Source organism: Rhinolophus hipposideros, assembly GCF_964194185.1.
Source record: "Rhinolophus hipposideros genome assembly, chromosome: 15".
In the NCBI taxonomy this organism is placed as follows: domain Eukaryota; kingdom Metazoa; phylum Chordata; class Mammalia; order Chiroptera; family Rhinolophidae; genus Rhinolophus; species Rhinolophus hipposideros.
Genome location: NC_138061.1, coordinates 14756134 through 14769322, shown reverse-complemented (window position 1 = coordinate 14769322; position 13189 = coordinate 14756134). Strand labels below are relative to the sequence as shown.

Here is a 13189-nt window from a genome sequence, read left to right as displayed (position 1 = left end):
ACATTTACAGAGCTTAATTAGTACGAACTGTAATTGTTCATGGTCGGCCAGAAGAAGTAATGTTCAGGAAAAGTGGAGTCCTCTCTTGCAGTCTTCAGTTTGAAACCGATAAATCACTTGCATATTTGTGTAGTGATTCAAATGGAGCTAAGACCTGTCCCATCCCAACATGTGGTAAATTGTAAAGTCAATGAATTGCAGATGTAGGCTACAGTGAGATTCTCTAAGAAAATGCAGAATGAATGGGAAAGAGTGATGCTATAAATATTTACTGAGAAGATAACTAGGTTCCTGCGTGCTGGGCCAATTATGATGTACTAAATATATTAGTAAAATGCTTAAAAAATTGAGAGGATTTGTGTGGGTCTTGGGATGGGTTGGTTTGTTTTAGAAAGTGCAATAAAAGGCACTATGTTATTGTCGTGTCAGTTTTATTAAGCCTGAATCACAATGGCATACCCAGGAAAGGACATATGAAACCCACATTAATGCAAATTAATTCGTTATGAGTTGCAGCGTTGTGACTGCTAAGTGGAGTAATGATGGGACATCATTTTAAGAGTGTTAGTGTAGCAACTTTTAATGAAAATGCTGTGTTAGGAACATGTCTCAGCACTTGAGCCCACGTGTTTTTGTAAGCTAGAAATGTGTTTTGTACAAGAGCAGGCAACTTGATTCACTTTATATATACCCTCCTCCAACAGTTTAAGAACTTTATGTTTTGATGTCTAAAGAAAAATCATCTAGTTTTTCCTCAAAAATCAACCCAGAAGTGCTGATCACCATAACCAAGTTCAACTTCAACATTTTTTTTTTTTTTTGCAAGCGATTGCAGCACAAAGTGGAAAAACAATGAATGTAGCATTCCCCTATAGACCTATAGATGTAACTTTCTTGAAGCAATTTTTTCCCCTTTTTTTCTTCTTAGAGGATTTTGGTCTCAGGCAATGTTGCAAGTCAATACTTCTTTCCCCAAATGTGAGTAGGTGGATGTGTGTGGAAGCTGTAAAAGTTAATGATCGCTCTCTGACTCATAGCTGATGGTTTCAGGTTGAGGAAAAGAAAAGAAAAAAAAATTAATGAGGGTAAATAGACATTTGATGGAACATGGAGACGGTCGGAGAGGTTGTTCTTGAGTCGAAAGGCATGCGTTTTGTTGCAGCAGGATTTCTGGAGAATGCCAGGAAGTGAAAAGGAGATGCCTTTGTTTAAGTTGTTGTTTTAGGATGGTATAAATATTGGGTGTCTAGCTCTTTGCAGGAATGTTTAAGCCCACATACTTACCAGTCAGTGCTGGTTTTGCCTTCCCAGTGGAAGTCAGAGGCCCTTTGATAGTTTTGAAAAGGACAGGCCCAAAGTCCTGCTCAGAACTTTACTTCCCATTAAACATCAGAGGCTCCCCAACGTAGAACTAGGGCTGCTGGTCCTGTCCTGAAAATGACCGATGACATCAGAAAAAGTCTTAGATAACTTAAAAAAAGGTATTTGTCTTTTTAGCTAATGGCATGGAAATCACACTTCGAGTTGCTCAGGTGGTATCTACAGGATTGAAAGGAAAGTGGAACCCCCTACCTAACCCCCCAAAAACCCAAATCAAAACCTTTTAGGAACTGAATCTGGATTTATTACTTTTTTAATAAAAGAGCCAGGTGATTCATAAAGCTGAAAATAATGCAAATGCTCCACCTCTTCCCAATTTAGTAGAATGAACAGGCATTTAAAAAAAAAAAAAGAATCTTCATCACACTGGAAGTTCACTTAGTGCTGGGAAAACCAACATAGGGTTGCAGATTTTTTAGTTGCTTTTGAGGATGAAATCTTTCTGGTAGTAAAAGCTGGGTCCCTTTCCTCCCATCTCTGGAAATCTCTGATGTCTTGTATCTGTGACATCCAATTTTGGGCAGGTAGTAGTGATTAGAAATAAAACGAGAGAAATCAAGATACCCTAATAATAAGGGAAGCGGTTAATCGTAAAACGTTGGCTTTTCACTTGCTGGAGAATTGTGGCACGCCTGTAGTGAGCAGGCACATACATCTGCACGGTTCTTCCTGGAGACCCGTCACCTGGGGGTGTTGGAATTTGGGGGGCGGTAGGCTTGGCCACTGTAAACAAGCACACAGGAAGGGAAGGTTTATTTTGTTGGGAGTTTCACAGGAAGGAATGAAATGGAAAGTACCTTGGAGTTCTCATTTTGGTGACTGCTCCCAGACTGCGCCCCGACATTCCTGGGAGGGAGGGACCAAGTCGAAGGAAGGTGTGTTGCACGTCCAGGTATAACAGCCACAGCCGCTGGATGAGGAAGTGACGTGGAGTGCTGCAGGTGACAAGAGGTGGGCAGTCCCAAGAGTTGAGGATTGTGGGAACCTGGTTCATAAACTTGGATAAACCTTGGCTAAGTCTTAGATAGCCCTCTCCTCCTGGATCTCTCAACCTCCCTCCTCTTCCAAAAACAAAGGACCAGCCATCTCTTGTTCTCTCCTTCCTTAAGGCTTTTTACAGAGATAGAAATACATTATTGTTCCAGTTTAGAATGTCAAGCTTTTACAGGGTCCTTATATTTTATTTTTGTCTGCAAAAGCTAGACTCTTAACAAACAAGGCATCTTTGTGTTTTACAGGGAAGGGAAAAAGCAGTTTAAAGTGTGTTTTAGGAAAGAGTAGGGAAAAGAGGGGGTGGAAACCCCAAGGAGAAACAAGAAAATTGTTAAGTCTTCGTTGCTATAGCTGGGGGAAGTTGAGCGCGAAATCCCTCCAACACAGTGGCTACTGGCTGGGAGTCAAGGCCTGATGGGAGCTTGTGCTGTGGGTATTTATGAGCTGGTCGAGGTTCTGTATAGCTGGACACCTGAGGAAGGAAGTGACATTGCTTGAGGGCATTAGGATGGTGTGTGTGAAGGTTAAATTACCTTTGTCCTACAAGATTCTTTGGGACCTTGCAGCTGTATCCTTACTGTTTCAATTGCAGCTTTCTCTCCAGGTTGTGTTGTTTGGGTGGTGGTGAACGCCAGGATTAACACTGGAACCCGACAAGTGAAAATTGAATTTGGTTTAGCCCTAGTTTCATTAATGTATTCATAAGGCTGTGATTATGTGAAATTTTGTTTCCACGACCTATACTTAGTTATCAGGTGTCCATTCAATTTTAATTGACAATATGAGATTCCTGTGGTTATCCTGAGTACAGATTGCCTAGGGCTCCGCAGGGTCTGTGGGAAGCAAAGCTTGGACAAGTTTCCATTAAGCTCTGAATCAGGCAGTTGGAAAAGAGAATAAAACCCGCTGAAAAGGGGGGACACATTGTTAGTATTGCCTTCTCTACTTAGAAGGAGAACCCCCCCTCCCCCCTTCTCAGACAAGAGCTGCTCTCTGGCCAAGAATTCCAAACTCGCAGAGGAACCTGTCCCTTGCACAAAAGTTGTTTTAACACGATGCAGAATTGTCACAGTAATTAGTGCAATCTCTGCTTGCTGACTGGCAGTTTTCACAAAAAGGACGGGGCAAGGGGTGCAAATTCATCTTTCTGTTTTCAGGGATTCACTTTAGATGACCTGCTTATGAGTGTGGTGTGGGGGGCATATCGTCAATCGCTCAGCGTTCATCTTTGCTTGTTTTAGGAAGTGGGACTTATTCTTCTGCTTTGACGGCCGAAGGAATACTTTCTGTGGTCCATCTGTATTGTGCCCCCTTTTAACTTTGATTAATACTATGTTTTGGGGCAAGCAGACTCAAAATACTCATGCATACCAGCAGTGTTTTTGTTTATTTGGAAGAGATAAAATGATCCCAAAACCCAATATCCGAAAATGCAGACTTTAGCTTTATCTCATGAGCAACATGGGTTTAGACTATTTTTAAAAATTTGATTACTATCGTGCTGTATTTATTTTGAGCTGCTTCAAAAGTTCTTATGTGAATTTCTCCCCCCACCCCTTTTCTTTTTATAAAAACCTGTGTGGACTAATTTTTCTGGTAGGGAGCGAGATGTAAAATAATTGGGTCTAAAACTCCCTGGCAGCCTAGGGTATGCTTTGCTATATGGAAGTACTCTGGTGATGGTAATGGAATAGTAGTCACGATAGAAATAGTTTATTATATTAATAATAATACAGATCTGTGTTTGGCAACACAACTGCTTGGCCTCTTTCTACGAGGGGGATGGGCAGCGATTTCTTAGACCCATCTGATTTGTCATTTGTTTGTAAATGGCAAATTAAAATACATTTTCAGATATTGTTGAGATCCTTTAGTGATTGTTGTGTTGTTTATAAAAGAAACCAGCAGATGGGGTTTTCCAATTGGTAGGATCCCCAAATGAACAAGTCTTATTTGGGAGAAGAAGAATTTGGTGAGAAATCTTGGTATTCCTTTTTATTTGGGGATCCCCCCTTCTTTGGGGGATGTGTAGGTCTTCAGAGGGAAAGGCCCAGGAGAGACTTCAGCTTTCCACTGTGGAGGGCCTGGGTGAACCAGGATGGACATTCACCCAGGGGCCACTGAGTCGGTGGTCTGTATTTGGAAAACTTGGTGGCTCTTTGGCAGTGTGGTTGGCTCCCTCTTAGGGGAAGTGTGGATTCCTAGAGTGCGGGCTACAGAGCTGTCCTGAGCCAGATAGCTTAGTCATTGTGAAAGAATGTATAAGGCATTGGGTGGCCCCAGAATTCTGCCTGATACATTTGTTTTCCCCAAAATAGAATTGTGTTTGAGAGCAAGAGCCCAGTTATTAGAACTGTGGGGGGCTTGTATACCTGTGGCAATCTTGTGGCTTCTCATAGTCCTTTCTCTCACAATCTTTTCCTCTGGCCTACGTGTTGCAATTCTGATGACTTTTTTGCAGCACAGTTAATTTTTCTGCAGCGTCCTACTCAGCACACTGGCTTCCTTTATGTCTTGATGGGCATCCGTTTTTCCTTTTCATGTCATTGATTCTCACTCCTGGCCCCCTTCCGCCCCTCCCTTTGTGCTTATTGAATAGGGCTTCTTTTTTTTTTTTTTTAAACTTTACCTTAGATTATTATGATCCATCTTATCCATAGCAACAAATAAAAATACACAGGTCTTGATTGAATGCCAAGGCTGCAGTTCAATCTAGGAAGGTTTGTCTGCTATTCATAAACTGCTTAAGATGTTTTCTTGTAGTTTGTGACATAAGCAGAACGCTTTGATTTGGTTTCTTTCTACAGCTCCATTTTCAGTCCGGGAGCACACATTACTCTGCGTACAAAACGATTGAACACCAGATTGCAATTCAGGTAGGAAATGCAAGAGATCCTGAAGCTTGAATTGTCAATATGTAGGTCTCTTATGTCTTTTATTCTCCACCCCTTTCCCCAACCTAGATGATGATGATGGTGATGATGATGGTGATGTTGGTGGTGATGATGGTGATGATGGTCGTGGTGATGGTGATGATGATGGTGGTGATGGTGGTGGTGGTGATGATGATGATGGTGATGATGGTCGTGGTGATGGTGGTGGTGGTGATGATGATGATGGTGATGACGGTTGTGGTGATGGTGATGGTGTTGATGATAATGATTGATGATGATGATGGTGGTGATGATGGTGATGGTGGTGGTGATGGTGGTGGTGGTGATAGTGATGGTGATGGTGTTGATGATGATAGATGATGATGGTGGTGATGGTGATGGTGGTGGTGGTGATGGTGATGGTGGTGATGGTGATGGTGGTGATGATGGTGATGGTGGTGATGATGATAATGATGATGGTGGTGGTGATGGTGGTGATAATGATAATGATTGATGATGATGGTAGTGGTGATGGTGATGGTGGTGGTGATGATGGTGATGATGATGATGGTGGTGGTGATGGTAGTGGTGATGATAATGATTGATGATGATGATGGTGGTGATGGTGATGATGGTGGTGGTGATGATGATGGTGATGATGATGATGGTGATGGTGGTGATGATAACGATGATGATGATCGATGATGATGATGATGATGGTGATGGTGGTGGTTGATTCATGGGGGGAGGTGGAAAGCAAAGAAGAAACAAGAGCAGAAGGAATGCTGCTAAAATGATTTAAAGATATGGAAAGAAAGAGAAGCCTGTGTTTTTTGTGAAGAGTTTCTTGTTCGCGCATAATGGGCACACAGACCCCACCCAGCTTGGCTACTGTTTTTTCCTTAGGGAGGGGTCTTAAATTGGGAGTAAAATGAGACTACAAAGTGAACGGGAAGAATTGGGGGCGGGGGAATGGGAGAAGAGGCTGTGTGACAGCCAGAGAGTTGTTTCCGATGGATCAAAATCATGTTAAGTGGTGCTAAGAATATCACTTTTGACCTGATTGTCCTGAAATGTTGATTTCTCCTGGGCCTCTTGATATATGACACTAAAAGTGCTGGAAGGGAAAGGCGACAGATCCCAGCTTCTGATGAGTGTCCTGTTTCCTGCTCACGTAGTACTTCCATTCTCTTAAATCCAAAGGCTAAACAAATCATGGACTAATATAGACTCAAAGCTGAACTGATGCCAACAGAATGCAGTAGTGGAGGGAGAGCAGACTAATACGATTTTCGTCTGTCTGCCTGGCCTTGCCTGGCTTTGCCAGGATAGATGTACCTCATGGTATAACGGATGGTACTGAAACTTCTTGTTTAACCCTTTGAAGGGATGCTTTTGAAACTGGTGGTTGTGGTGTTAGTCTGGCCCCAGAGTCTTTCCTACTTGGAAGTTGTTATCTGTTGTTAAATGATTTACATTGTTGCACCGCTCCCTTTATGGCAGTTACCCTTGCTGGTAACGTGTGTGTGTGTGTGTGTGTGTGTGTGTGTGTGTGTGTGTGTGTATGTGGTCTCATGGAACTGCAGCCACATCGCATCTTTGTAGCTGCTCTTTCAAATCAGCGTCTTCCTGGATAAGACTATCAAATAGCTCTCTGGCCCAGGTATTGTGCATCTTTCCACCAGTGAAAAGTATGACTCGGCAGACATTTCTATTTGGTGGATCTGTAATATTTTTGTACTCATTTCAAGGAAACATTAACTTATTTAAAAAACTTTTCGATCACGTCTGCAGTTGTGCTGGCTGATCGGTGTGTGTATTTGAGGGGAAGGTGCGACCTTGACCCTCCACCCCCAAATATTTTCAAGACTGGTGTCTTTAACTGGGCGCTGCAGTTGTTTTTGCTGGCACTTCCTGGTGGACCCTTCTCCCTTTTGATTCATGGCACAGTGAGTCTGGCTCCCAGAAAATGGTTTTGACTGGGTGGCTCCATTAGGGACTGTGCCCAAACCCTAACCCCCAATGAATGGGTGGATGAACAGAGTGTCCTGAGGCCTACTACAGTCTCGAGGAGTGCTGGAAAATCCTGTTGCCCGGGGTGTGGGAATTGTTGAGCTTGAATAGCATAGAGATCCCTATCTTGGTGTGGAAAGGCTGGCTGGGGCCATGTCACTGGGAGACCAGCCGAGACCAGACCAGCTGTTGTGTCTTTACACCCGTTGCTGAAGCGTCCCTTGTTAGGCCGAGCAGTTCGTCTTTTCTCCAAACCACCTGGCACGGTGCAGGCCATGTGAAGCTCTTTCTCAGGAGGAAGATGGAGTAAATTACAGAGCTCATTGTTTGGAGGACTGAAACCATTACTATTCCTCTATGAACAGGTAGTATTGTTCTCCCCTGCTTCTATTTGCTGAGGCTTGATGCCCATGTGGGCAAACAGAGAGACATTTTATTAGAGACCCAGCACCGACATGCTTTCAGTGTTCATTCTTTCCCATTCTCTGCTAGACCAGGATGAGGCCAAGCCAAATGGCAGCTCGCTGTAATTCTAGTTTGATCATCAAAGGATAAATGGCAAAAAACAAAACAAAAGAAGCAATGGGAAAAAAGAGGAAACCTCAGACACACAAAAATTGTTCCCAAGACATAGGGCAGCTCAGCCACGATGTGGGGGTGAGAGGAGAGAGTGGCACTGCTTTGGTGTGGAGTAGGGCACACATTTCCCCTTCACTCTGGGCTCCACTTTAAGGCTTAAACACGTGATTGTCGGGGCACACTTTTCTTCTGGAAACTTAAAATGGTGTACCCTTAATAAATACTGTATTTCAATACGAGCGGAGCTTGTTGCTCTCCTAAGCTATATCCTAAAATAACCTCGAGTAGGGTAACACCATGTGTCATGAGATTCATGCCCCTTTCCCTTCCCCCCCGTCCTGTCATCTCAGAGCTTGGCCAAGTCCACCGTTTATATGAATGGTCTTTGAGCGATCCCGTCGACATGTCATGTTCTTGTAACAGGTTTAGACACAATATCAATTGCTGTGTTGGGATTTCCCCCCATTTTTAACAATCTCCTAACTCCTCTCAGTTTGGAAAAGATGAAAGGAACACAAATGACCATATTTCTCTTTCAGTGGTTAACAGAAATATAAATGGAATGAAATGTAAAAGGCTTTTGTTTTAGACAGTTATTTAACTATTGACTTTTACAGAGTTTTATTGAAGTGCGATGTAAACACAGCACGTGCTCAGATCTTTAGTGGAGAGGTGAATAATCTTTTACATATGGCAAATCCATGAAAACATTTGCCAAATCAATAGAGTATAGAATGCGGTTGGAATACTTTTTCTGTAAAGAGCCAGATAGTAAATATATTAGGCTTGGTGGGCCATACAGTCTCTATGGCAACTACTCAGCTGTACCACTGTGATGCGAAAGCAGCCAAAAATAGTACCTAAAGGAATAGGTGTGGCCATGTCCCAATAAAACTTTATTTATAAAAACAGACAGTGGCTGGATGTTTTGGCACACGGACTGTCGTTTCCTGGCCCCCGATAATATTATCAACTCCCCAGAGGTCTCTTTTGTTCCCGTCTCTTCCCGTCATCCGGCTTCCCCCACCTCCAACAAAGATTCTCACCATGGCTTAGTTTTTATCTATCACAATGGATTAGTTTTGTCTATTTTTTAGTTTCTTAATAATGGAATTGTCCACAATGTACTGTTTCCTATCTGGCCCCCCTCAGAGTCATGTCTATGAGTTTCATCCCGGTTGTTGTATGGAGTAATCATTTGCTCTTTTTCACAGCTGTGTAGTATTCCACATAGGACTATGCCACAATGCATGTAGTTTTTCCTATGTTGTTGGATATTTGGATTACTTACAATTTTCTGCTGTTATGAATTAGGGCCTGGTAACATTCTCACTCACATCTGTTCCTACACAGGAGTGGACTAGGTGAGGCGTAGTGTCATGTGTGTACTTAGCTTTGCATTGACCTTTTCAGAGAGACTTAACCAATGGATTTCAAGTGTTGCCATGGAAATGCACTTGCATCGTGGTTGTTAGGTATGTGAGTGATGGGAGCAGTAAGATAAGATGATTGTAGGTGTAATCAGAGGCCACTTTGCTCAGGGTCCAGTGCAGGCCCTTTCATGTAGGGGTTTGGTGTCTGGCCCCAGCTCCTAGGAACTCTTTCCACCATCTCCACTAACCTGGGAGAGGTTTTGAGGCTGAATGCAGAGGTGGACCCACATTGCAGATGACTCCCGGAATGCCCTGCCGGTGACTGATAAATGTTTAGGCATCTCTGTTGCCTCCCTGAAGAGAACTCTTCCAACACTCCTCCACTCATCACTGTTCCAACCCCAAGAGCAGTGTTGTAATCAAGGTCAAGACCCACAGACGATGTTTCCCTTGGTTTTCAGTAGGGCTACTTCAGAACTAGTTAAGCCTTTGTTTTAAGAGTATTTTGGCCAAAGGTTGATGTTTTAACACCAAGTCAGATGTGATTTAGGAAAAAAAAACCCTCCACACGCAGCAGAAACAAACTGAGTAGACCTTTCTTGGTTGTTTTTCTTTTAAGATGTGAAGTGGTTTGTGTGTGTGTGTTTATGTGTGTGTGTGAGTGTGTACACACACACTTGTGTGCGCGCAAAGACAACTAGGAGAGGTTCCAGAAGAAATGGACCATTTTATTTGTTTACACAGCTGAGTGCTGGAGACTTTGCAGTGGGTGTTGCTTTCCCTCTTGTCCTCAGGCGTGCACGTTTCCGTCTGAGCTGTAGCAAAGCATACCCCTCTGCCTGGTCTTGGAACTCATCTGCCGTGATTCAGGAAGGCCCGGGAGACCGTCCTCCAGGGCCTGCGTGCTTCCTGGAGCCAGGGAGAGAAGGATGGAAACTGGAGAGCATCCTCGCCCCACCTTGGCCCCTTAAATTGCCGGATGTGAACTTGACGTTTAGTCTTGTCCGTGTCTTTAAGATTCCTGAGGTGCTATGGCCTGGAGTCCATCTCTTTGCCCAAGTAGGCCCTTAGTATAAATAGCCAGAGATTAGGACCAGTGGATATGACCAGGATGTTTGTGAGGGCTCCTGGCATTCTGCCAGTTTATGTTTCTGATGGTAGTTGTGTCTTCTCACAAGTTCCCTGGCCTTTCAGTTTTTATGAGGATTGGTTATCTTGGTTGAGGTGCAAATTTGGGCAACCCCCCAGAAGCAGATTCAATTCTTAGTACAGTCACTTCCTCACTTTTCCCTTAGTCTCATGGCCAGACTTCTCTGAGGTTTCATGTCCTCTTCCCACAAAGAATGAAATGTGTGTGTGTAGGAGAAAGACAGACAGAGAGAGAGATCGTTTGACTAGAGTGGTTTGACGAAACCTGTGGATGCCAGTTAACTCATTTGAAATTTTCATTCATTTGATACATTGGTTTTAGCCTAATTGTCTAATTTAAGTTCATACCTCAGAATGCTCATTCATTCATTCAAAAATATTTATTGTGCATCTATCTGCTATGTACCTGGAGAATTCATCAGTGAGCAAAACAGACAAAAGTCCCTTTCTCTCACTGAGCTTACATTCTAGTGATGTTTTAAATACAGATTTATAAGCACCCTACTCCCCTTGGTCTGATTTAATAGGTTTTGGGTGCAGTCTGAGAGGTTGCATTTATAGTCAGGGTTCTGATTTTCAGTTTATTAAACTTTGAGAATTGCTGCCCGAGAGTCTTCTGAAAGCAATCAATTGATCATTTATTGGCTATTCAGTCATTTCCACTTGCCGAATAAATATTGAGGGCTGGCCCGAGTGCTTGATTGGGATAACTTTTCCTCATCGTGACTGAGAAACTAGACTGCCCTTAGGTTCTGGTGAACTTTTGAGGCCTTTCCTTCTCCATGGAATGTTAAGAAAGCTACTTTTTCGAGGCTAAAGAAGAGGTGGTTGTTTATGAAAGAGCCATTTGGACAGTAATGTGCTTGGTCTTGCAGGTCAAAGGCAATAACAACAGTTGATAATAATAGCAGTTTCTGTTTATTGAATTCTCCCTATACATTGGGTCTGGTGTTACGTGCTATCTGTGAATTATTTATTGATTCTTCATAATAACATGGAAAGAAAGCCAAAAGGTATAGTTACTCTTAGTATGACCATTATCCCATCTTGCAAATGAGGAAACGGAGACACTGTTACTCGAGGGATTTTGTCTGAGATCAAGGATTAGGATTCAAAGCCTGGCAGTCACACTGGGGAGGGACTACGTACATACGATAGAGCCTTATGCTAACTACTGTCTGCTGAAAATAATGCTCAACAGGACCCAGGGCCTGCCTACAGCTGTGGCGACCAACCAGCAATCTGGGCTGCATACAAAGGAATTACCTGGAGTAGCTCCAAAACACAGAATCTGGGTTTTACTCCTTGGAGAGTCCCATTCATTAGGATGAGGTCCGTGTTTCTTGTAAACTTGAGCAGGCATCACCTGAGGGCACCGGGAATGTTTGTTAGGATGAAGACTGCAGCCTCATCCTGAGTTTCAGGTTCTGTAGGTCTGGGGGTGGGGGTCGGGGTGGGGGGATTGAGGGGGTCCTGATATTGGCATCTTGAACAAGTTTTCAGGCAACTTTGGTGTTCCTTCTGTGGCCGCAGCACTTTCAGAAGGATTAGGGCAGTGGTTCCCAGCTCTGGCTGCAGGTTACAATCTCCTGGGGAGCATGAACACCAGTGCTCAGGCCCAGCTCTGCCTCTGCCACCCTGGGTTGGGATCTCGGGGGGGTGGGGTGGGGTGTGGACATCTGTTTCTAAAAAGCTTCCCAGGTGCTTTTACTGTGCACATGGGGTTGAGGAGCACTAGTCTAGGGGATCCTGGACTCTGAACCTCTTCCCCATGCTCTGGGTGATTCTGATCACGTAGTCAGTCTCCTTAGAGGACAACTGTTGTAAAGTCTTTCGTTTTTTTGTTTGCTTATTTTAGCTTGATTCTCTTTCCTTGAGTGAGAAAAGGCTGGTTATGTTCAGAGTTCTAAAGGATGTCTGTTGAATGAATAGGAGTCTCTAGTATGAGAACATTGCAGTAACAGGTGATCAGTGATGGTTCCTGTCCTGAGTTAGTACCAGTGAGAGAAGGTAGGAATCTGTTGTCATACATAAAGGGTTATGGGGCCCTGATACTCAGGGGGCTGGCAGCCTCATGCTGCTCACACTTTTGTGGCCTGCTAAAATGCAAATTGGGATTTAGTAGTTTGGGGGGGGGTGGCGTCTGAGATTCTGCATTTCTAACACCCCCAAGGGGTGCTGGTGCTTCAGGGCCCCAGACCTCTCTTGGGAGCAGAGCAAAGGTAGAGAGTCCATTTTGAAAGTCGAGGAAACTGAGGTGCAAAGAGGTGAATTGGTTTGTCCGAGGTCTCACAACTTGGTGGAAACAGGCCCAAGACAAGAATCCAGGAGTCCAGCTTGACTTGATGTCTGTCTTTCAAGATGACATTATTGTCTGAGCCAATAGCGGGTGCCTTGCATTGGCCAGATAAAATGAAACAATCTGGTTTTGCTGTTTTTACTTGTATCATTTTTTAAAACTTATATGTTCTAATAATTGTGTTTACATGAGTTGAGATATTTGCATCTGTTCATTTTCCACCATATTAAGGCACGTGGGGCCCAGCTTGCATGGTTTGTAAGAGGGCTGGTAAAGCTGCAAGCGAGTGTCTGGGACTCGTGCACTAGAACAACCGGAAAGAATGAAAACAACTGTTCTATCAGCCACATGTGTCCCCCTTATGGTCCACAGCAAGTGGTATAGAGGTCTGACCTGTGGAAGTCAGCTGGTTGTATTTTCTTAGTAACTCTGTAAGTTGCACTTTATATTTACTTTTCTGAAGTCGTTGAAAATCATGGGGCCATTTTGCTAAGCACAAAAATTTCTAAGTGGGATGGGGCTGAATTTTG

At 43.6% G+C, this 13189-nt stretch overlaps 1 protein-coding gene across 47 annotated transcripts in view; it reads left to right on the top strand.

Annotated features, from left to right (window-relative positions):
* Positions 1 to 13189, top strand: part of TCF7L2 (transcription factor 7 like 2) — a 192640-nt gene that overhangs the window by 8105 nt on the left and 171346 nt on the right. For 29 of the 47 annotated variants that reach the window (XM_081073670.1, XM_081073681.1, XM_081073643.1 and 26 more), the window contains exon 4: positions 5181 to 5249. The exons of the other annotated variants lie outside the window; for them this stretch is intronic. In XM_081073670.1, the coding sequence (XP_080929796.1) occupies positions 5181 to 5249 (69 nt within the window). The remainder of the gene's footprint in view (positions 1 to 5180; positions 5250 to 13189) is intronic. 47 annotated transcript variants of the gene reach the window in all.